Here is a 21,893-nt window from a genome sequence, read left to right as displayed (position 1 = left end):
TCTAATCATTTGTTTAGTGATTACCCTTAGGTTTGTGTAAAAAATCCTGTAGTTGAGATAGTCCATTTTCTGATAGCTTCTTATTTTCTTACCCTGTACTAATTCCATCCCTTTTCTCTTCCACTTCTAAGTTATTTTTGTCATATCTTTTCCCATCTTGTGTTGTGAGTTTGTGGTTAAAATGATGAGATCATTTTTGTTTTGGTGTTTTCCTTTTCTTTATCCTTGATGTTAAAGTTAAGTGTTTAGTAACCTGATCTGAAAGAGAGCTGCTGTTTTCTGATTATTGCCTATGTATTCATCTCCTTCCTCAAGGCTTTGTAGGCCCTTTCCAATTTTCTGTTTCCCAGGTATGAGAGCCTGCTTGAGGATTTCTTGTAGGGGGTTCTTGTGGCGATGAACTCCCTTAGCTTTTGTTTATTTTGGAAAGTTTTTATTTGTGTCATATCTGAAGGAGATTTTCACTGGATAGACTATTCTTGCCTGAAAGTTTTTGTCTTTCGGGATTTTGAATACATCATTCCACTCTCTCGTAGCCTGTAAGGTTTCTGCTGAGAAATCTGCTGATAGCCTGATAGGGGTTCCTTTGTAAGTTATTTTATTCTGCCTTACTGCCCTTAGTATATTTTCCTTGTCCTTGACTTTTGCCAGTTTCACTACTATATGCCCCGGAGTGGGTCTTTTTACATTGACAAAGTTACAAGATGTGGGGGCCTCTTTCACATGAATTTCCAAGCTTCCTCCCCAGGTTTGGGAAGTTCTCAGCTATTATTTCTTTGAGCAAGCTTTCTGCTCCATTCTCCTTCACCTCCTCCTCTGGAGTACCTTTAATCCTTATGTTGCATTTCCTGATTGGGTCAGATATTTCTCTGAGAGGTTCTTCATTTCTTTTTAGTCTTAGTTATCTCTTCTCCTCCCTCTTCAAGCATTTTTATTGTACTGTCCTCTAACTAACTGATTCTCTCCTCTATATTGTCAGCTCTGTTGTTTAGGGAATCCTGATTTTTCTTTATTTCCGCCATTGTGGTTTTCGTTCCAACAATTCTGACTTGATTCTTCTTTATGGTTTCAATCTCCTTTGTGAGGAAGCTCCCGAATTCATTAATTTGTCTTTCTGTGTTTTCTTGTAACTTGCTGAGTTTTTTTATGATAGCTGTTTTGAGTTCTTTGTCCTTTAGGTTATGGATTTCTGTGCCTTCAGGGTTGGTTTCTGGGTACTTGTCACTTTCCTTCTGGTCTGGAGCTTTAATATACCTATTCATGCTGCTTGATGGAGTGGATTTTTGCTTCCTCATGGTGCTCTTATCTTGTAGCAGCTGCCATGTACCACCACTAAGTGGCAATCAGGTGCTGTGTTTTCTGGGCCTGGCACAAACAGGGGCTCCCTAGCTCCAGCCACTGACTGCATTTCTTTCTGAGCAACTGATCTATGGCAGATCTGGAGCCCTAGGCAGGGTGAGGTGTACTGTCCTTCCCCAGTGCTTCCCCTAGTCCCTGCTTGTCTCTCCGTATGGAGCTCTGGGAAATTGCAGGACTGTGGCCTTCCCATTTCCCAACCACCGCTCCCTCGCTTGCTGCTCCAGGCACCAGGTGATAGTGGGGCTGGAGTTCCAGGCGGGGACCGGGCACCATTTCCTCACCTGCACACTTTCCCCGCTGCCTCTGCCACACTCTCCACACTGTGCTCTGGACACTGCTGGGGCCGCGCACTTTCCCCACTGCCACTGCCAAGCTCTCTAGGCCATGCTCCGGATGATCCTGGGGCTGGAGTGCCAGGTGGGGATTGGGCACCTCTCTCTCCTGCATACTTTACCCCCACCACTACCACAGTCACCACACTGTACTCCAGACAATTCAGCTGCTGCAGTACCAGCAGGGACGGGGCACCCTTCTCACCTGTGTACTTCCCACCACCACAGCCAGTCTCTCTCCACAGAGCTCCTATCGATCAGCTTCTTCTTCCTCCAGAGGATCCAGCCCCACCACCACCTTCAGGCGTATGGCTGCATGGATCTCTCAGACGTCTTTTGTGATGTGTATATGTCCTCTGTTGGTGTATGACTGTCCTTTTGGTTGTATGTTAGAGGGGAGAGGCCAAGGGAAGAGCTCACTCCTCCATGATGCTGACGTCACTCCTGAACTAGATTCTTCATGGATCTGTTTCTGTTGATGATGGATAATGTCTCATCTCCTCCTGTATCTGGGTAGTTTTGATGTGCTTTTAGACATTGTATGTAAACAGTAATAGAGTTAACTTGAGACTTAGTCAATATTAACTTCTTCCAGAGAAGATTAAATTTTCTTCCAGCAGGCAAATAAAGGTGCTAACAATCTTGAATCATTTTCATGCAATTAGAGAATGAGATAATTCAAAGGTGGGCTTCAGTCTTTCTAAGGGTTCCTTGATTTCTGGTTCTCTCTTTATATATAGCCTTTTGAAGCCACGAACCAAAGTCTGGGGACTTAGCAGGGATCCTGTTCTTGGTGTGCCCTGACTGCTGAGTCTGTGGAAATCTCACAGCTGTCTGTCAGCTGGCAGGCATCTGCTCCTATTGGAATTGACAGATGCCTCTGGGACAAAAATGACCCAAAACTTCATGCTCATCACTGTAGATTTCCATCTTTTCTCTGGTCTTGGCTTCCTAATTCTTTTTTGCCTTGTTGGTAATCTGTGGCTTTCATACAGGTGTTTTTTATATTTTTCCTAGCTATTCCAGTTCTCAGTGAGAAGGCTGGTTCAAATTACTTTGACTATCACTATTGGAAATAGAACTCTGCTCTTGCATTTACTTTGCTTATGAATAGTGAAGTGTTTGTTTTCTACATTTTTTTTCACTTTTGCTTTTTTTTATATTTTTATTTCAGATAGCCTCATTATTTCCCATGTTTGTTGTTGGGTATATTGAGCCAAACAAATTTCAGAAGATCATTTCTATGAACATGGTAACATTTTTAATATTTATAAGTCAAATATTAAAATAAAATTTCAGGGTTTATTCTGAGATCTCTTTAATCTCAGAACTTGTTCTGTTTTAGGAGTGTCTTCTCTGAAGTAGTATTTAATACATATGATGTTGATAATATCCAGAAGGAAAATGGGAAATGTGCATTACAGATAGGATATTATAACAGATTTTACTTTCAACTAGACTGTAGATGTTATGCACTCTGAAAGTTTTTTAAAAATTTTATGTTTTATTTATTATTATAGTCTCTACTTTTGAAACTGCCTTTTCTCCTTGAAACCTGAGATTTTAACACTTTGCATGAATATGACACTGCAAATTTTGTGTTTTTGCATTTTTGTTAAGTATCTTAGTTTCGAAACACCCTCCTTTAAGAACATAAAAATAAATATCTTTTAGATAAGAACATAAAATAGAACTTTATTAGCGATGAAAATTCTCAAACACTCCAACAAAAGTAAGATTAGAAATCTAATACTTGGAACTAAGTCTTTCTTATTATATCACTCCATTATTGAATCCATAAAAAAAATAGATTTTTCCTGTTTTCTTTGTACCAAGTAACAGAGAAAATAATTAAATTCTGCTATGTAGAATTTATGGTGTTAAAAATACTTAGAACCTATCAGTGTGTTGAAATTCTATTATCATTTGGCCAAGATCTATTTATTAATCTTATTTGTGCAAATAAAGTTTGTTTTAGAAATGGCTATATGCCTGTAGACAAAGTATGCATTATACTATATATCTAATAACTATAAAACATTCTTTTCTTCAATTTTCAGATTTCAGTTCTCCTTTGTTTTGTGTTGATGTTTGGAAATCCAATGTATTTATCTTCTTATTATTCTTCATCTTTGTTAATGACATGGGTAAGTGTTTGCCAAGCTCATGAAGGTTTTTTTTTTACCTTTCAAATAGCATATTTACCCACCCGATACAGGTTTAGGAGAATAAATAGGGCCCTTTCCTGGTTATTACTCACATAAAAAAGTTTTCCCAAATAATACCTTTTTTCTATTTCATCTTTGAAGAATAATATGGTACAAAGTTTACCTTTTTAAGGCAAAGCCCAAATAAATATTTTAAAAAGCAATCACAAGGTAATGAGACTTACTTTTAAAATATGCAATATTTTATGATAAGAATTAGTTATTTCCTTCTAAGTCACTTCAGTTGGCTAAATACTTATTGCAGTGACACTGCCATTGCCCCAAGCATTTTTGGAACTCCTCTGAATTGCCTTCATAGACTGTGGCAAATTCTTTTGAATATCCTCAAAAGTGACAAATCTTTGCCTTTCAAGGGTGGGTTTGATTTTTAGCAACAACGAAAGTCTTGTGAATAAGGTGGGTGATTGGGCTGGGTGATATAGATCTTGATCAAAATATGACATTAACAATAAAGTAATAAGACTGATTTTTTTGCACCCATAACTAAATTATCTCCCCAGGCAGGTTAGGAAGAGGAGTTCCAAGCTGTTTTGAGCAGTGGCAACACAATTGGACTAAGTGTGTAGTCCTCTCACGTGACTTACTTTCATGGAATACTACTAGTTTGTATATGTATTTGCAACAATGGTTCAGTAAATCAGTTTTTTTACTTTATTCGTAAGCCAGACCAGGAATGTTCTCCACTGGAATATTCCTGGAGTGTTCTCTTTCCACAGTGATCAGAAGTGATACCAACTACAGTAATACCAAAATACAGCACTTTTCCATGTATGGTGCATTGATTGAATCTTTTGGGATTGCCCTTATGTTTTAACATTTTTGCTCCACACACCATTTTTTTACTCACAGTAAATTATCTCTGCTCTTTCTCTCTCCCAAAATATATAAGCTCTTTTCAACATTTTGTCAAACTTTTTCAGCATTACAATATCCACCTCTTTTTATGAAAACTTTTTTATTTTGAAATGTAGCACAGATAGAGAAAATTGCATAAAACAAAAGTTTTATATACTGACTTAGTACTAACTAGTACTGTTTAATGAACTGTTATTTGGCAAACATCTTTAAACTACCATAAAGTCAAAATCAGAACTTTTCCATTCTAGAAGCCCTCCATGTGACCTGCCCCAATTGTAACTCCCTTGCAGTGCTCTAAAACAGTTGTGACTCCCTCGACTATGGTAGTCACTCCTAGCTTCCCTTTGTAGTTTCATCACTTAAGTTTCTTCTTTTATCTACAGGTTTCTCATGTTATCTCCCTGGTTTTTTTCCAGGAAATTTATTTGTTGAAGAACATACGTCACTGAACATGTGGATAGTTCTATGGTCTAGATTTTGTTGTTTGAATCCTCGTAGTGTAGCTTTACATCTTCCTTTGCCTTCTGTGTTTATAATATATAGTAATTGGATCTAAAACTTGGACACATTCACATTGGATCCCTTGGCAAGTCTGTAGCATTGTGTTTTCATCAGGAGGCACATAATGTCTGGTGCCTCTCTTTTTATGATAGCAGCCATCAACACTTAGTACCAGATCTCTTCATTCAGTAAGGATTGTCCAGTCCTCCATTTACAGTTCATATAGGGAAAGTAAAGTGCATGTCCAAATGAGGGGCGTTGGGAGGAAGTAGAAAAGTATTTGAAGAGATAATGACCAAGGTTTTCCAAATTTGATGAAAATTATAATCTCAGAGATGAAGAATTTCAATGAATCCCAAATACAAGAAACATAAAGAAAGCTATAGTAAGGCACATTATAATCAAATTGCTCAAAATCAATGATAAAGAGAAAACCTTAAGAACAGCCAAAGAAATAAGACATGTTAAATACAGAACAAAGGATAATGATGTCAGATTTTTCATAAGAAAAAATTGCAAGCAACAAGACAGTCAAGCAACATCTTTAAAATACTTAAAGAAAAATTACTATAATTGTATAAAATACTATAATTCAATCTATAATTCTGTGTCTAGCAAACATCTTTCAAAAATGAAAGCAAAGACCTCATGACCAGCAGATTTGCACTAACAGAAATTTTAAAGGACATCGTTTAGATGGAAGGAATATAGTATTAGATATCAGTGTGGCTCTACACAAATGAAGGGTATTGGAAATGGTAGCTAAAGGTAAATATATAAGATTTTCCTGCCATTTGGACAACATGGATGGACCTTGAGGGCATTATGCTGTGTGAAATAAGTCAGATAGAGGAAGACAAATACTGTCTTTCCACTTAGGTTTTCTTTAATTTCTTTCAGCAGTGTTTTGTAGTTTTCACTGTGTAAGTCTTTCAACTCTTTGGTTAAGTTTATTCTTAATATTTTGTTCTGTTTGAGGCTATTGTAGTTGGGATTGTTTTCTAATGTCCTTTTTAGATAGTTCATTGTTAGTGTATAGAAATGCAACATATTTTTGTATATTTATTTTTGTGTCTTGATACTTTGTGGAATTTGTTTATTAGTTCTAACAGTATTTTTGTGTGTGTGTCTGGAATCTTTAGTGTTTTCTACATATAAGATCATGTCATCTGCAGAGATAATTTTATATCTTCCTTTCCAATTTTTATGTCTTTTATTTTTCTTGTTTAATTGCTCTAGCTAGGACTTCTAGTACTATATTGAATAGAAATAATGAGAGTTGACATCCTTGCCTTATTCCTAATCTTAGAGGAAAAGCTTCCAGTTTTTCCTCATTGGGTATGATGTTAGCTGTGGGATTTTCAAATATGGCCTTTATTGTATTGAGGTAATCTCCCTCTATTACTAGTTTGTTGAGGGTTTTTATCATGAAGGGGAGTTGAATTTTGTCAAATACTTTTCTGCATCTATTGATATTATGTGATTTTTATCCCTCATTCTGTTAGTGTAGTGTACCACATTATTTGATTTGCATACGTTGAAACATTGTGGTATTGCAAAGGTAAATCTCATTTATCATGGTGTAGGATCCGTGCTGTTGAATTCAGTTTGCTAGTATTTTGTTGAGGATTTTTGCATCTATGTTTATCAAGGATATTCGTCTTTAGTTTTCTTATAGTGTCCTTGTCTGGCTCTGGTATCAGGGTCATTCTGGCCTCGTGAAATGTGTTTGGAAGTGTTCCCTCCTCCTCAGTTTTTTGGAAGAGTTTGAGAAGGATTGACATTAATTCTTCTTTAAATGTTTGGTAGAATTCACCAGCAAAGCTATCAGGTCCTGGTCTTTTCTTTGTTGGGAGGGTTTTGATTACTGGTTCAATCTTCTTATAGTTATAGGTGTGTTCAGAGTTTCTGTTTTTTCATGATTCTGTCTTGGTAGATTGTATGCTTCTAGGAGTGTATCCATTTCTTCTATGTTATGTAATTTGTTGGCATCTAATTGTTCAAAGTAGCCTCTTATAAACTACTTTGCTTTGGTTTAGTTGTTTCAGATGGGAGAGTAAATGTGGTTCCTGTTATACCAAATTGACCAGAAGCAGAAGTTTCATCCTGATTGATTTTAATTACTTAATTTATTTTGGGGGTGAAATATTACCATGTTTCTAAGAATAAGAAATATACAAAATGTTATACTCAGAAAATGTCACTCCTTCTCATTCCTTCCACCTCATTCTCTCCACCTTTCTTTTCACTTTGGTCCTACCTATTTCTTTTAAGATATCTTGTTGGTTTTCTGGTTTACCCATTTAGTTGTTTTTCTTTTTTTGCACTAATAAATATTACAATACATATTTTCTTATAGCCCTTCTTACTTACATAAAAGGTGGCATACTATAGATAGTCTTTTGCACTTTGACTTATTGACCTATCCTGGATACCACTCCATATCAGTTCGTAGAGATCTTCCTCATTCTTTTTTATAGTTCTACAGTACTCCACTGTGCATGTTCCATAGATAATTCAACCACTGTCCTGTGTTTGGGCATTTAGATTGTCTCCTGTATTTGCATTTACAAATACTGTTGTAATGTATAATCTGGTACATTTATATTTTACTATTATTGGAAGTTCAGGAATCCCGGCCTGCCTTGGTCTAACTAAATGATGCAAAGTACTCCAAATCTAAATGATACGAAGGCCTAATATTTCAGTTTCTCATGGGAATGTTTTTTATTTTCACCCAAAACTTGGCAATAAACAAAGACTGCCATAGGTTCTCTCCTAATTAATGTTTTAGTTTCTTAAATCACCTTCTTTCCTCTGGCACCTGGAAAGTTCATTTTTTTCTTATAAGTTCAGTTAGGCATTTTAAAACATTTTAAAATATTTTATTTGGGAGTTTGGAGAGGAAAGATTTTCATGTTAATTTAGACCACTACTTTTGCTGGGTAACTTAAAACATACACTTCCACATACTGTCTGCCTCCTCAGAGGAGTTCCCCTGCATAAACGTCCCAAGCAACTCAGTGAGGAATTAACTGGATTCTAGAGGCAACTTTTTGGTACACAAAGCATTTGGGAATTTTGCCATGTCCAAATTTAGAAAAATCAACAATTAAGAAGGAAAATGGCTGATGATAGCCGAGATGGAAAGGTGTGACTGTGTAATATTTGAGATGTACCATTCATATAAAATATAAATATTAGTTATACTTAATTACTTCATTTTATATCATATGCATTTCAGATGATAATGATAAAGAGAAACAAAATTCAAAGATTGGGAGTGTCTGAACTCAACTTTTGGGTAAGTTTCAACATTTTTAACGTGATTTCTTCAATCTTTTTTTAATTTCTATTAACGAATATGATTGATATACTTAAAAAATTGAATGATTTATAATTAATAAATCTTATAAATAGCTACTTGCATAAGATGGGAAATTGTCCTTAGCAACATCTACAAGTCATTTTCAAGAAATTAGTTCATTGATTTCAGCCCTATTCTCAGATCTTTCTTCCTTTACTTTTAATTCTGCGATAGTCCTACTACCTTGCTGTTTTTAATTTCTTCCTATGTGCCTTGGGTTTCTTTCTTTAGATTTACTAACCTTCTCTTCAAAGTAACTAAGTCTGTAGTTCTGTCCCCACTTTCCCTTTTTCTTTTCATTACATCTGTCTATCCTCTATCTTTCCTTCCGCTTTCAAATTTGGACTGTTATTTTTGTCCTTTTAACATTTTTCCTACAATCTCCCAGCCCCTTCTTATTTCAGCTCAGCCACTACCTGATCTTTCTTTGAGTTCTTCCTAAATATACAAATGTATGGCCCATGTTATCTCTGTGTTTGTGTGTTTTGTTTCCAAGTAAAATAAGTATATTATTAGTTATACACTACAAGCCCTAATTCTCGTAGTATCAGACAGATGACATTCATTCTTTTTCTCTGGGTCTTTGATGTACTCCTATTAAAAAATAAAACCTGCCACATTGAAGAACTATATGATTACATATTGTATGTTGATAGGGTAAGACTGGAAAAATTATGGTAAGATAAGAAGGTAGATTTCTACTTAGAATACAAAAGAACAAAATGGAATGAGTTGCCAGTTTCTCATTGCTGGAGGCATTCTCCCATCCCTTACGGTGAAAATGTAGAAATATTTGTGCACTTATGTTGTTGGGTGACATGACGCTTCCAATAGATGATTTTGTTTTACTTTAGCAAAATTGGCGTTGGTTTTTTATTTTTTAAGATTAAGCCAAGAAAACAACAGAAAATTCAAAGATTTTCATTTGATAACTGAACTCAAAAGAAAGTCAAATTTCAGTTAGAAACTATTGAAAAATGACAACAAATAGCACAGTGTCCATGGACATTTATGGAATTCTGCCAAATCTGTGCTCAGAGGAAAATTTATTGTCTTAAGTATTTTGTTTTATATTGGAAAGAATAAAAATTAAGCTTTCAACTCAAGAATTCTAAAGAAATAAAAATGAGAAAAAAGTTGACATGTAACGAATGTTCTTCTAATATTTGTGTTTTGAAATTGGTATAATTGATATTGTCAGTCTCTTGCAAAAGGGAAAAACAAATCATGGTAGTCGTTCTAAACAAACAACACAAAAGATATTCTGGCTTTTTATAGCTTTTTTTTTAAAATGGAAGACAATCAAAAGAGAAAAGCAAAGATATTTTTGTGAACTAACTCTTTTTCTTCCCAAAAAACCCTGTTTTATTACTCCAAGTAATTCTTTCATGCCTGTGGAATAAAGATTATATTTTATATTGTATTCTGTCATAATTGAAAATTTGAAAACAAGCAATTATCATCTTTTTACATTGGATGACAGTAAAACAATACATAGAAAAATTGTCACTTATGATGGATCAAAATCTAATTTTAATATTCTTTACCATCATGTGGCAAGTTGGAAAAAAGATTCTTTTTTTTTTTTTTTGCCTTCCTGGTTATTAAGTGTTCTCTATTTTTTAGCTTCTACGTATCTTTAGTAAAGATAGGTGTTTATAACATAAAGCCTGAACAAGGTACTTTTAGACCTAAGTGATTCGTTTTATAGTTTGCTTCAGTAAGAGGAAATTCAATGCTTAATGGGAGACTCCAGTTTTTGGTTGCACGAAAATTACTGAACTGAACTCATGCTGAAATTTACTCAGAAACACCAAGAGGAACTCTGTGTGTGTCATAGGAGATGAGAATCCTTACAAGAAGGGAAATGGAACCTCCTTGGTAATCTAAAGCTCGATACTGAGGTCAGGCAAGGACAGCATGAGAAAAGCTATTCTTACTCACGAACATAGATTTAAAATTCCACCTAGATTAAAAACACTCCATGGATATAAAAATAAAAAAATAAAAGATTAGCACTCAAAAACAGCTATATATATAAAAAAGGTAATCCATTCTGATCAAACTGGATTCATCTGAAGAGTGCAAAGATGTTTCTGGAAAATCCATAAATGTAAATTATCACACTGACAGATTAATGAGAAAAATACCTTATGATCAGCCCATTAGATGCAGAAAGTGAATTTGATAAAATCAAACACACCATTATGATAAAAACCCTTAGCACAGTGGAAATAGCAGGGAGTTTTCTTAACCCAATAAAATTCTTCATCAGTCATTCGTCTTACAGGTGATGTATTTGAAGTGTTCTATTTAAAATAAAGACTAATATAAATATGTGTTTTTCACGTTTTATTAAAAGTCCAAGCTAGCACATTAAAGCAGGAAAGTAAATAACAGGAATAGGAAGGAAACGGAAAGGAAGAAGCAAAACTGACTATAATATCATTATTTACAAAGAAAAAGATAGTTTTCAGGCAAATTATTAAAAATTATAAGAATTGAATAACATGGCTAGATATAAGATTAGTATTCAAAAGTCAGTTACATTCTATTCTCTGATGACAAAGAACCTATTTTTAAAAATGTGCCATATAAGGAAGAAAACATGCATAGTATCTAAGTAAACCTAACAAAATACATACAATATTTGTATGGGAAAAATTACTTTAAAATTAAGACATAAATAATATCCAAATAAATGGAAAAATATATCATGTTTATGCATAGGAAGACCGTATAATATCAGTCTCCCCAATTGATGTTTAGATTCAGAGCAATTCCATCAAGATTACCTTGGAGGTCATATTCAATGAATGATGCTGGAATAATTTGTTATGTTTATGGGAAAACACATCATACACAAATATCAGTTTCATATCTGGCCATTGTAAATCTTTTCAAGCTGGATCCTTTCCCCTTTTGATCTGTATTCATAATTCTTTGCATACTTCCTTATATTCTGGTTCAGCAAGATGCTCCAGGCTCATCTTGTGTTTTCCTTGCCCCAGCTCTGGAGTCATCCATCTTCCCAAGGATCCCTACTTCTTTTTAGTGTACAATGGTATTTAGAAACCAAGATCTGAGTGCTAAGTGTTCTGTTGCTGGCAGTGTGTCCTTCCTTCTAGACCCTTTCATTGTATGTATGTGTGTGTATGTGAACTCGGATGTGTGTATGTATCTATATGTATGAAATTGTGATTACATAATTATACCTCCAATTCCAGTCCAGTGCTATAGGAAGACAGACTGACTAGGTACTCTAGGACTCAAAGAAAAACACAATAGGCTGCTTTCTCCTGAAACTCCACCCAGTGGAACAAGGCTTCTCATGTCCTAGCCTTCCACCCCATGGTAGGAATCTGCATAAGTACATGCTTTTGTCCCCTGGGGCACTGGCAGAGATTGAGCAGAAACCTTTCCAGCACTGGGGGGTGGAACAGAGGGAAGGAGGGGCTTAGAGAGTGGTCCCAGGGAAATGCTCTATATCCTAGAGGTCTGGCATTTACTATCCCTGACCCAGCATCAACAGCTTGGCTTCCCACTCAGGTGACACCAGTAGGGATCAAACAGGAGCCCTACCCAACACTAGGCAGGCAAGGAAAGAGCTTTCTGCCCTCCACAAGCCTGATGTCTCCCACCCCCCTCATCCCCCACCTAGTAGCAACAGGACTCAGGGGAAGCACTTTCTGCCCTGGTGGGCAGCACAAGTAGGGACTAAGTTGGAGAGCCAGGAGCACCACATGAATTGAGCTGACCGGAATAGCACTGCAGAGGCTCTGAAAAGTAAATTGTCATTGCAACTGTAGTGCACAAAAATAGGCCAGGACTTACATGCTAACCCTGAACAAGGTGACTGCTAACATAGAATGTTTAAATAAGATCTACAATCTCCAACATAATATCGAAAACATCCAGGATACAATAGAAAACCACTCATCATAATAAGGATAAAGAAAATCACAACTTGAATGAGAAAAGGCAGTAAATAGATGTCAGCACTGAGATGAATAGGATGTTGGGATTACTTGGCAAGAATTTTAGAGCAGTCATCATAAAAATAGTTCAGTGAGCAATTATAAATACTGTAGAAGCAAACAGAAAAAAGACAATCTCGCCAAAAACATAGAAACTTTTTTTAAAAAAAAACAACTTGGGAGTTATGGAACTGAAAAATACAGTAACTGAAATAAAAAACTCATCAAGCTTATGCTTGATAGCGGAATGAATATAATAGAGGAAGCAATCAGTGCACTTGAAGATAGAATAAACAATAGAGGAAAAATAGACTGGAAAAAATGATAGAGGTTTAGGGACAAAAGATCTAATGTTTGTATCATCGAAGTTCCTCAAGGAGAGGAAGAAGAGAGTGTGGCTGAAAAAGTATTTGAAGCTGGCAGAAAATCCCCCAAATTTGGTAAAGACATAATCTAAAGAGTCAAGAAATCAAGTGAATCTCAAGTAGGATAAACCAAACAAAACCCGTGCCAAGACGCATCTTAATTAAACTTCTGAAAACTAAAACAAAAAATCTTGAAAGCAGGCAGAGAGAAATGACACATTATGTAAAGGACAAAACTGATTCAAATTACAGCAGACTTCTCATCTGAAACTGTGGGGGCCAGAAGGAGGTGGCACAGCATTTGACAAGTGCTGAAAGAATTGTCAACTACGAATTATGTATTCAGTGAAAGTGTCTTTTAGGAATGAAGGAGAAATAAAAGATTCTCAGATGAAGGAAAACTAAGAGAATTTGTTGCTAGCAGCGCAATCCTTAAAGAATGGTTAATGGAAGTTCTTGAAGCAGAAAGTAAATGATAGAGAAGGAATCTTAGAATGTCAGAAAGAAATAAAGAACAATAAAATGGATGCACATAGGAGTAAATGTAATAGACTTTTCTTCTCTTGAGTATTTCCTTTCATGTGTTTTCTTTTGGTTTATTTTGTTGTTCTTTATCTGGATATTTGAGTTAATTTACTTTTACTCTCATTTTTATTGATACAAGTTTTTGAGGCCATGAATTTTCTTCTATCATTGCTTTACATGTCTCTCTGAGTTTCTAATATGTAGTTTTTGTTACCATATTTTTAAAAAATTTTTTAAGTTTGTGTTTCCCTTTCCCTTAAGACTTAATAGAAGGTTTGCTAATTTCCAGGAGGAAGGGCCCTGTGATCTTCTGACTTTCTTATTAATTTCTAGTTTTATTACATCATGATTACAGAGGGTTGTTTGTAATATTTTTATTTTGTGGAATTATTGGATGCTTTCTCTCCGACCTAATAGATGATCTTTTTTGTGTGTGAATATTTCATGTTTGCTTGAGATGAAGGTGTATCCTTTATTATTGGGATGCCAAGTTTGATATATTTATCCATGAGATTTATTTTTAACAGTGTTTTTGTCTTTTATATCTTTATATATTTTTTGCCCACTCACCTATCTTGTATTGAAAAAGTGTATTTAAGTTTTCTATTATTAGCATGTTTCTGTCTATTTCTCCTTACTGTCTAGTAGCTTCTGCTATATAAAGGTAGTTGCAGTGCGTAGATATCCATACTTAGTATAGCCTCATCATGAATTATGTCTTTTAGTGTTAAAATGTTTTTTATATCTAATGCTTTTTGGTGTGAAACTTTTAATGATATTAAGGTTATAACCTATGATTTTTTGTTTGCCTTGGTACACTTTTGCCACTGTTCTATTTTTCCCCTTTCTGAATCTGTTTTAGTGTGTCTTCATACAGCATAGGTCAGGTCTCCCTTTGTGAGATAATTTGAAGATTTTAATTTATGTTGTAAATGTTACATGTTTTATTGTATTTATTGTTTCGCTACATATTTTGTTACATGATTAGCTTTCTTTTTATATTCAGGAAGGTTCTCTCTTCAATTATTGCATGCTTTAAACTATTTTTCTGTATTCTTTTTACCTGAATAACATTGGCTAGATATAAAGTCCTTGTTTCCCACTGTCTTGAGATTTCTGAAAATGCTTCTGTATTATTGTCTTGCTTTGTATGTTTCTTTTAATGAGTCTGATGTTAGCCAAATTCTCTTGCCCTTTTCAGTTATGTGGGCTTTGTGCCTGGAGGCTCTGAGGAATTTTTCTTCATTTTTAATAGTTTTACTAGAATATGTCTTGAGGTACCAGGTCAATTTTCCCAGTAACTAGTGTGTCCTTTCCAAATATAGATTCTGCGTTCGCTTATTTCCAGGAAGTTTTCTTGGGTTATCATTTAAATACTAGTTCTGATTCATTGTTTGCCTTTTCTTTTTCAGGGACTCCAATTATAAGTATGTTGCCTGTCTTCTGTTTCTTACCACTTTCTCTGATGCTTTTACTTCCTTCTTTAATCTCATTTTCATTCTTTTGATTTTTTTTACTGCCTTTACTTCAGTGCCCTTATTAAATTTTTATTTGAATCTTTTCTCCTTTAATTACTTTGAGATTGTCTTCAGTTTTTGATAATTTTCTCCTTTTCTTCCATTTCTTTTCAATGTTTAATCAACTCTCTTTTCATTTCTTTCTAGTTTTGTCCATTTTTGTTCTTAGCTTTTGAAGTTCTCCTTTAAGTTTTTTATATCTCTGAATGCTTATGTGAGGATAGTTAATTCAGCTTTTAGTTCTCCATTATAATTTTCTGCTTTGTGAGATTTTTGTTGTTCACTGGGATATCATCAGCTGAAATGTTTGACTCTCATTTTTTTTATCTTCTTATAGGAGCTTTAGGTAAGTTGTATTGACATCTTTCATCTAATTGTTTTGTGGACAGAACTGGTGTTTTTTAGTCCAAGTGCAACTGCTTTTGTCAATGTAACAAATTGTGGTTTTATCAATGAATAACTTTCTTTCTTTTGATGGCAGTAGTGATTATCTTTTTATTTGTTTGGTTCTCATTTATCTTTCTAGATACTAAATTTTTCCTTCTTATTTCTTTCTCTATGCATTCTCCAAAGAGTTTCTCTCTTTTCCTTCTTCCTTCCTCTCTTTCCAGAATTAATGCCTTTCTGAGATAAGTATTTTTTATCCTTCACTCTTCTATGTCCCCGCTGTGTCATCCATTCTTTCCTCTACCAGGAGTCTTTTCATACTTAAGGTGAACTTTCACTTCTTGGGTTATTGTAGTTCAGTTTTGGTGCCCTCACTTCCTTCTTCCCTCTTTGACCTAGTTTGGAGACTCCCGTTATTCTCTGAAAAGGCTTAGATCAGGAATTTGACATATAACTCTGCTGTATTTGTTGTTTCTTTCTATTTACAGGTAATCTGAAGTTTGTACTGTTACCTGTTCTCTGTATGTGTGGTTGTATTGTTCTACTTGTTGCATAGTGTGGAGAGATTTGGATTTAGGCTGCTATCATTTTCCTCAGGCTACCCAAAAGTCCACATTCGTGCTTGTTCTAATCAAGGCTAGCCAAAAAGTAAACAAAAAACAAGCAGAAACCCCTGTGTAAGTTTTAGTTCATATTTCTCTCTTTAAAATGAAAGATTGTTTTCAAATTTCAAGTTTTTCTTTCTTGAAGAGGAACTCATATAATTATATTTCCAAAAGAGTGATGGAATAATTTTTAATGATATAATCCTATTTAAAAATAAAAGATTTTCAGCTAGGGAATAATATTTGGAAACAAACATATAACCCTCTTCTTTTCTTTGCAGAAATTGAAAAGAAATAACTTTAAAATTCCTTTGTATTTAGGATATGTAGAACCCTAGTGTTGTTATGTATTTTGTAGCAGTGTTATCAGTTTTAATTCTTTGCATTTAAACAAAATTTTCTAAAGAAACTTCCTTTTTTTATACCTCTTCACTAATACACCTCACATGATTAAAATTTTCCTATGCCATTTATTGATATAATTTAATATTTTAACTGAGTAATTTATAATTTTTAGCACCTGACTTCTTTCTGTTTTATTTTCCAGCTAATTCAAGGTTGTGCTTGGTTTTGTGGAACACTCATTTTGAAATTTCTGACATCTAAAATCTTAGGTGTTTCAGACCATGTAAGTAATTTCCAGTTAAAACAAAAATTCCTGTAATTATATAGCTGGATGAAGACTTTGAAACCATCTCTCTTTACCTCTTCATTTCATAGAGGCTAAGTGCCTTTTTCAAGGCCCCCGTGCTAGTTGTTGGCAGAGTCAATACTAAAACCCTGCAATTGAATGATTTATTCAACCCACTAACAGAAAAGTGTATCAGTGAAGGCTGACTTAGCCTTCTAGGAAAAAAATTAATAATATCTGAGTTAGTTATTTGTTTATATTTCATTTAAAATGCAAGTAATCAGTGTTTAAATAAGTTTATTCATTTTTTGCAGATGTTAACATATAAGCAGTCTGTACTCAGCTTTGAGTTATAGAACTCAAAATCTCAATATAGTTTTAATTTTTATAATTATGGACTAAAATTAAGATGTGATATGATATTTTTAAAGCTTTTCTTGTAATGTAAAAAGAGAATGTTAGAAGTTCCCTGTATTTTCACCTTCTGGAAAATACATGGACCTCTTATCCCTATGTGTGGTGTTTCTCTTTGTTTTAAGGCTAATGCCTTAAATAATCGTCCCTTCCAAAGCATAGGTCTCTGTTAACTAATTAGGGAGTAGAAGACAGTGTGTGAAATTACTTTTGATGTTTAGCACTTTCTGCTTGGATGTGAGCATCCATGAGTGTATCATACAGTAATCTACTCTGAAATCTACCTTGTGTAGTCCTATCCAATTGAGGACCCTGTCTAAAGCTGAAATTACTTCAACTTTAACAAGGGATTATAGTATTTACTCTCTCAAAAGTCAAGTGCCATCACTATCCACTACGACTGAGCTTGCATACATGTTCATGTTAAATGTAATTTCAAAGTGTAAGGATTTATTTGCCATTTATCGCTAGCTTTACATAGAGGTTTGTTAAGTTTATTTGTTGCTGCTGTTCTCTGGTATGTCTGACGCGTTTTGTTTCTTTCCTTCCCTTTTTATTGTTCTTAACTTTTTCTTCTGTAGAGGGCATACATTTTATGATAAACTTAATTTAGGCATCTTAAGTTTTTTATTTATCTATTAAGTTGGTCTGTGACTTTCTTTCTTGCCTTGCTCCACATTGTCCCCCAACTCTTTACAAATCTTAAACACGCACAACTCCCCTTAGTACTCGTAAGTGACTTTTTGTAACACCTGTGAGAAAGATTTGAAACTAAAGTGATTTTGTTAAATTATTACTAGTCACCAGGCCTACCCCCTATGTTAGAAAAATAAAGTCAATTCTAAATTATCCTCGGTGCTGGTAGATAAAGGGAACCATGAAAAAATTAAAATCACGAACAATCATCAAACTTGATGTAAAATAATTTCTGTCCCTGTAAAATAATTTGAATTAAGGTTTTGCATACCAAATATCTTCTTTCTTCTGGCCTTCTGAGAACACATTGGAAAAATAACTGTCTCACTGACAGTAGGTAATAAATAATCAGTAGGAAATAGGAGTTACTATATTGGGTTGGTGGTATTTATTTTAAAGCCCTTGGAGAGCAAGTAACTGAATCAAAGTAGTATGTATAGTTGTTGTAATTCTTATGAAGAATAGCTCTCATATTTAAGGGCTTGAATGTATGTCTGAAAAACCCAAGAAGCACCAAAAATGGCAATCAGTGTATGAGGCCTTGTGAAAATGACAACACATAGAAAATTTGTTCATGATTTACAACGTGTGGTGAACGGGTTAACATGAAAAATTTTTTTCTTGATAAATGATCTGATTATAAAATCTCATGATTAACGCCATAGTGGTTTCTGCTCAGCAAATGTTGACGTTGGCTCACTCTTTACATTATCATCTTCTCTGCTGATTTATTCTTTGGGGAGAAAGGTTGACCTTGAGCTAACATCTGTGCCAGTCTTCCTTTATTTTTTGTATGTGGGACACCACCACAGCATGGCTTGATGAGTGGTGTTTAGGTCCGCGCCCAGGATCCACACCCAGGAATCCCGGGCTGCCAAAGCTGAGTGCGCGAACTTAACCACTACACCATTGAACCAGGCCCTTTTTCTGCTTATTTTTTCTGACCTCTTTGTACTTTTCATTTCTCTTGATGTTTCTCTTTGTTTCCAGTTTTCTTCATAATTCAGTGTACAGCATGTATGGTTAACTGTGTTTTTTTCTTTTCTTTGACAGACATCCACGTACCTTGGATCTATCTGCTCTATAGACTTTATTGCTATTACATCAAACCAGTTATTATTGACTATAATTATTTGTGTAATTTTAATTCCTTTCACTTTATTTTCTTCTAGATTCTCCTGAGTGACCTTATCGCAGCCAGAATCTTAAGGTATACAGATTTCCATACCTTAATTTACACCTGTGCTCCTGAGTTTGACTTCATGGAAAAAGCGGTATGAATGTTTCTTTGTTTTTTCCTTCTCTACAGGTATGGTGGTTTTTTCTCTTATATTTTCTTTTTAATCTGAAACTCAAAATTTTTATTCAGAAACACCTAACTTACTTACTGTATCATTTTTTTACTGTAACTTGTGCTAATCCTATGGCCTTCCTTACCTGTTTTCTTATGTGTAAAATCAGTAAACAGTGGCCCCCATCTTAAAGAATTATTGATGATGGTTAAATGAGATAATCCAGGGAGAGTGCTTAACATATACCAGCCATAGTGAATTACTATTATTACAGTTCAATTACTTTTAATAACCTAGGTCACTTAGAGGTGTGGGACTACTCAAGAAAAATAAATCCAAATTCTTGTTTTTGTTTTTAAAAAAATTCAGTTTTATTTCATCTAATACTCCAAGTATTATAAAAATTTTTAACAAGATGTTGCCAAGAAAGGTATACTACTAATTATACATTATTCTCTTATCTGTCCAACTAGTCATACATTCATTCAAAAGCTATTATTGACCACCAGTTATCTGTGAAGCAGGTTGCTGTAGGACTACAAAGAAGAAAATGACTTGGTTCCTGCCTTTAAGAAATATATAGTTTATGGGGGCCAGCCCCGTGGCTGAGTGGTTAAGTTCATGTACTCCGCTTCAGCAGCCCAGGGTTTCACTGGTTCAGATCCTTGGCACGGACCTAGCAACACTCATCAAGCCATGCTGAGGCAGCGTCCCACATAGCAGAGCCAGAAGGACCCACAACTAGAATATACAACTGTGTACTGGGGGGCTTTGGGGAGAAGAAGAAGAAAAAAAGGAAGATTGACAACAGATAGTTAGCTCAGGGCCAATATATAGTTTAGTTACGTAGTGAATTGCTCCCTGTCACAAATGTCCTGAGAATTCTTTAGCTGCTATTATTTCAGTGCTTATTCATACTTAGAGTAATTACGTAGGCTAGCTTTCTTCCTTGTTAGTTCTACTTTCACAAATGAAAATATTGGAAATTTGCAGCCCAGGACATGATAATGTAGGGCCCAGGGATCAGTAAACACACATTTTAAAACTTAATATTAAGTAAATAAAGATAACACCAAAAGAAAGGAAAAAATAATAGACATAGCTAATATTTTGTTTAATGGTTTTTATCATTAAAATTTTTGATACATTTGTGCAACTGTTTTTATAATTTTGATTCTTGTATTAGAACATGAAAGTTGATAAATATATACTCTGTTAATGACAAAGATATTTGTACCTTTAAGAAATTTCATTATGACACTCAATTTGACATAGATTTTTACTCATTTTATATAAAATTTAATAAATGACTATTTTGAATAATTTGCTCTATTTCAGACTCCACTGAGATACACAAAGACATTATTGCTTCCAGTTGTTATGGTGATTACTTATTTTATCTTTAAAAAGGTATTTTTAAAAAATTTTACCACTTGCTTTTGGGTTCAAGATAAGGGCTATAATAGATTAATACTAATAGCTCAGAATTCCGTCTTATTTTTAGAATGAACTCTTCCTCTCACTGGCAATGTTTTTATTCAGATCTTTCTTTATCTATTATTATATGGGTTCTTTTAGAAAGCCACATTAGAAAAGATATCTTATTTATTTTTCAAAAGAAATGTATGAATTACCCACCATATACCAAGAATTACATTAACATTGTCGGTACATTGGGACAAATAAGACAGGCCTGCCCCTATAGTCTGTGGGTGGGAGGGGCATTAAGCAAATAATCACACAAATGTTAAAATTTTTATAGGTGCTATGAAAGAAAAGTACAATGACAACTTTGGTATCTTTCAAATATAAAGCACATTTAAAGAAACCTTGATCTGTTTTGAGACATGCACAGGAGAAGTTTTTGTAGCCATTTAAAAAAATCATTCTTTACATGTTCACTGTTTTCACAAGAAAGGAAAATATTATCACAATGGAAGAAATAATGTTTAAAAATACCGTTGGCAGGTTTTCTTGATCTGAGGGTGGTTTATCTAAAAGCCTAGTTAAAAACAGTGGGTCCTTCGTTTTTAGCAATTTTGAACCATCTTTATTGGTATTGTTTACAAGTTGACTTGCCTTAAGTCAGTATGTATTTATTTTATACTTTTAAGCAGATAGCAATAACATGATTTATTTACCACTGTACCAAGTGTGGTCCTGTTCAAACTAGTTTTCTATATTTAAAGTCAATTGCATATCTTATCTATGCAGCTCCAGTTCCCACATTTCTCATTCCTTTGTTTTCACATAGAATATGAATAATTTATGAATGAGAAAGCATCTCTCTCTACGTCTCTGTTGTTTCACCCTTGATCCAGTTCCCTAGGGACCCCTTGGAAAGAGTGAGGATAGAAGTAACAGAAGGAACGGGAAATTATGCACAGTTTGCTGCTCTCCATCCTGGTGGCCCGACCTAGCCTAGCTCAAGTTGCAAGTGTTCTCTACTAGCCCGTTTCTATTCCATCACGACAGTGTGGTATTCTTACAGGCTCCACTTGGAGGGGCTAATGCAGGAATTAACTATCGAGTGGGAAGATAGTCAACACAGGAGAAAATGATAGCTAGATCTACTATTACTATTTTTTTTAATTAAGATCCAAGACTTGTAAACACAATACTAGCCCCAAAATGCACCACAGCTCAAACCACACGTGTGTGCTAACATGTGATGCATGCACACACACGTCCCTGCAGCCACTAAAACTTAGCTCCTTTCTGCTTCTGTGTAAATCCCTCAGTTTCTGTTTGTCCTATTGTGGCTTATTTTTCATCTCAATGATACTTCTGCTGTTCATTTAAATTTTCACTTGTGTGAAATCAACTTCCAAGAGGGAAA

At 34.6% G+C, this 21,893-nt stretch overlaps 1 protein-coding gene across 1 annotated transcript in view; it reads left to right on the top strand.

The window, feature by feature from the left end:
• DPY19L2 (dpy-19 like 2) overlaps positions 1-21,893 on the top strand; it is a 108,937-nt gene that overhangs the window by 53,630 nt on the left and 33,414 nt on the right. Inside the window, exons 11-16 of the mRNA XM_014838759.3 lie at positions 2,866-2,943; positions 3,752-3,838; positions 8,523-8,582; positions 16,569-16,649; positions 18,935-19,036; positions 20,393-20,464. Coding sequence (XP_014694245.2) covers positions 2,866-2,943; positions 3,752-3,838; positions 8,523-8,582; positions 16,569-16,649; positions 18,935-19,036; positions 20,393-20,464 — 480 coding nt within the window. The remainder of the gene's footprint in view (positions 1-2,865; positions 2,944-3,751; positions 3,839-8,522; positions 8,583-16,568; positions 16,650-18,934; positions 19,037-20,392; positions 20,465-21,893) is intronic.

The sequence above is a fragment of the Equus asinus genome, chromosome 1 (genome assembly GCF_041296235.1).
Source record: "Equus asinus isolate D_3611 breed Donkey chromosome 1, EquAss-T2T_v2, whole genome shotgun sequence".
Lineage (NCBI taxonomy): Eukaryota > Metazoa > Chordata > Mammalia > Perissodactyla > Equidae > Equus > Equus asinus.
Note: the sequence above shows the minus strand (reverse complement) of the source record. Positions and strands in the feature narration are given on the sequence as shown.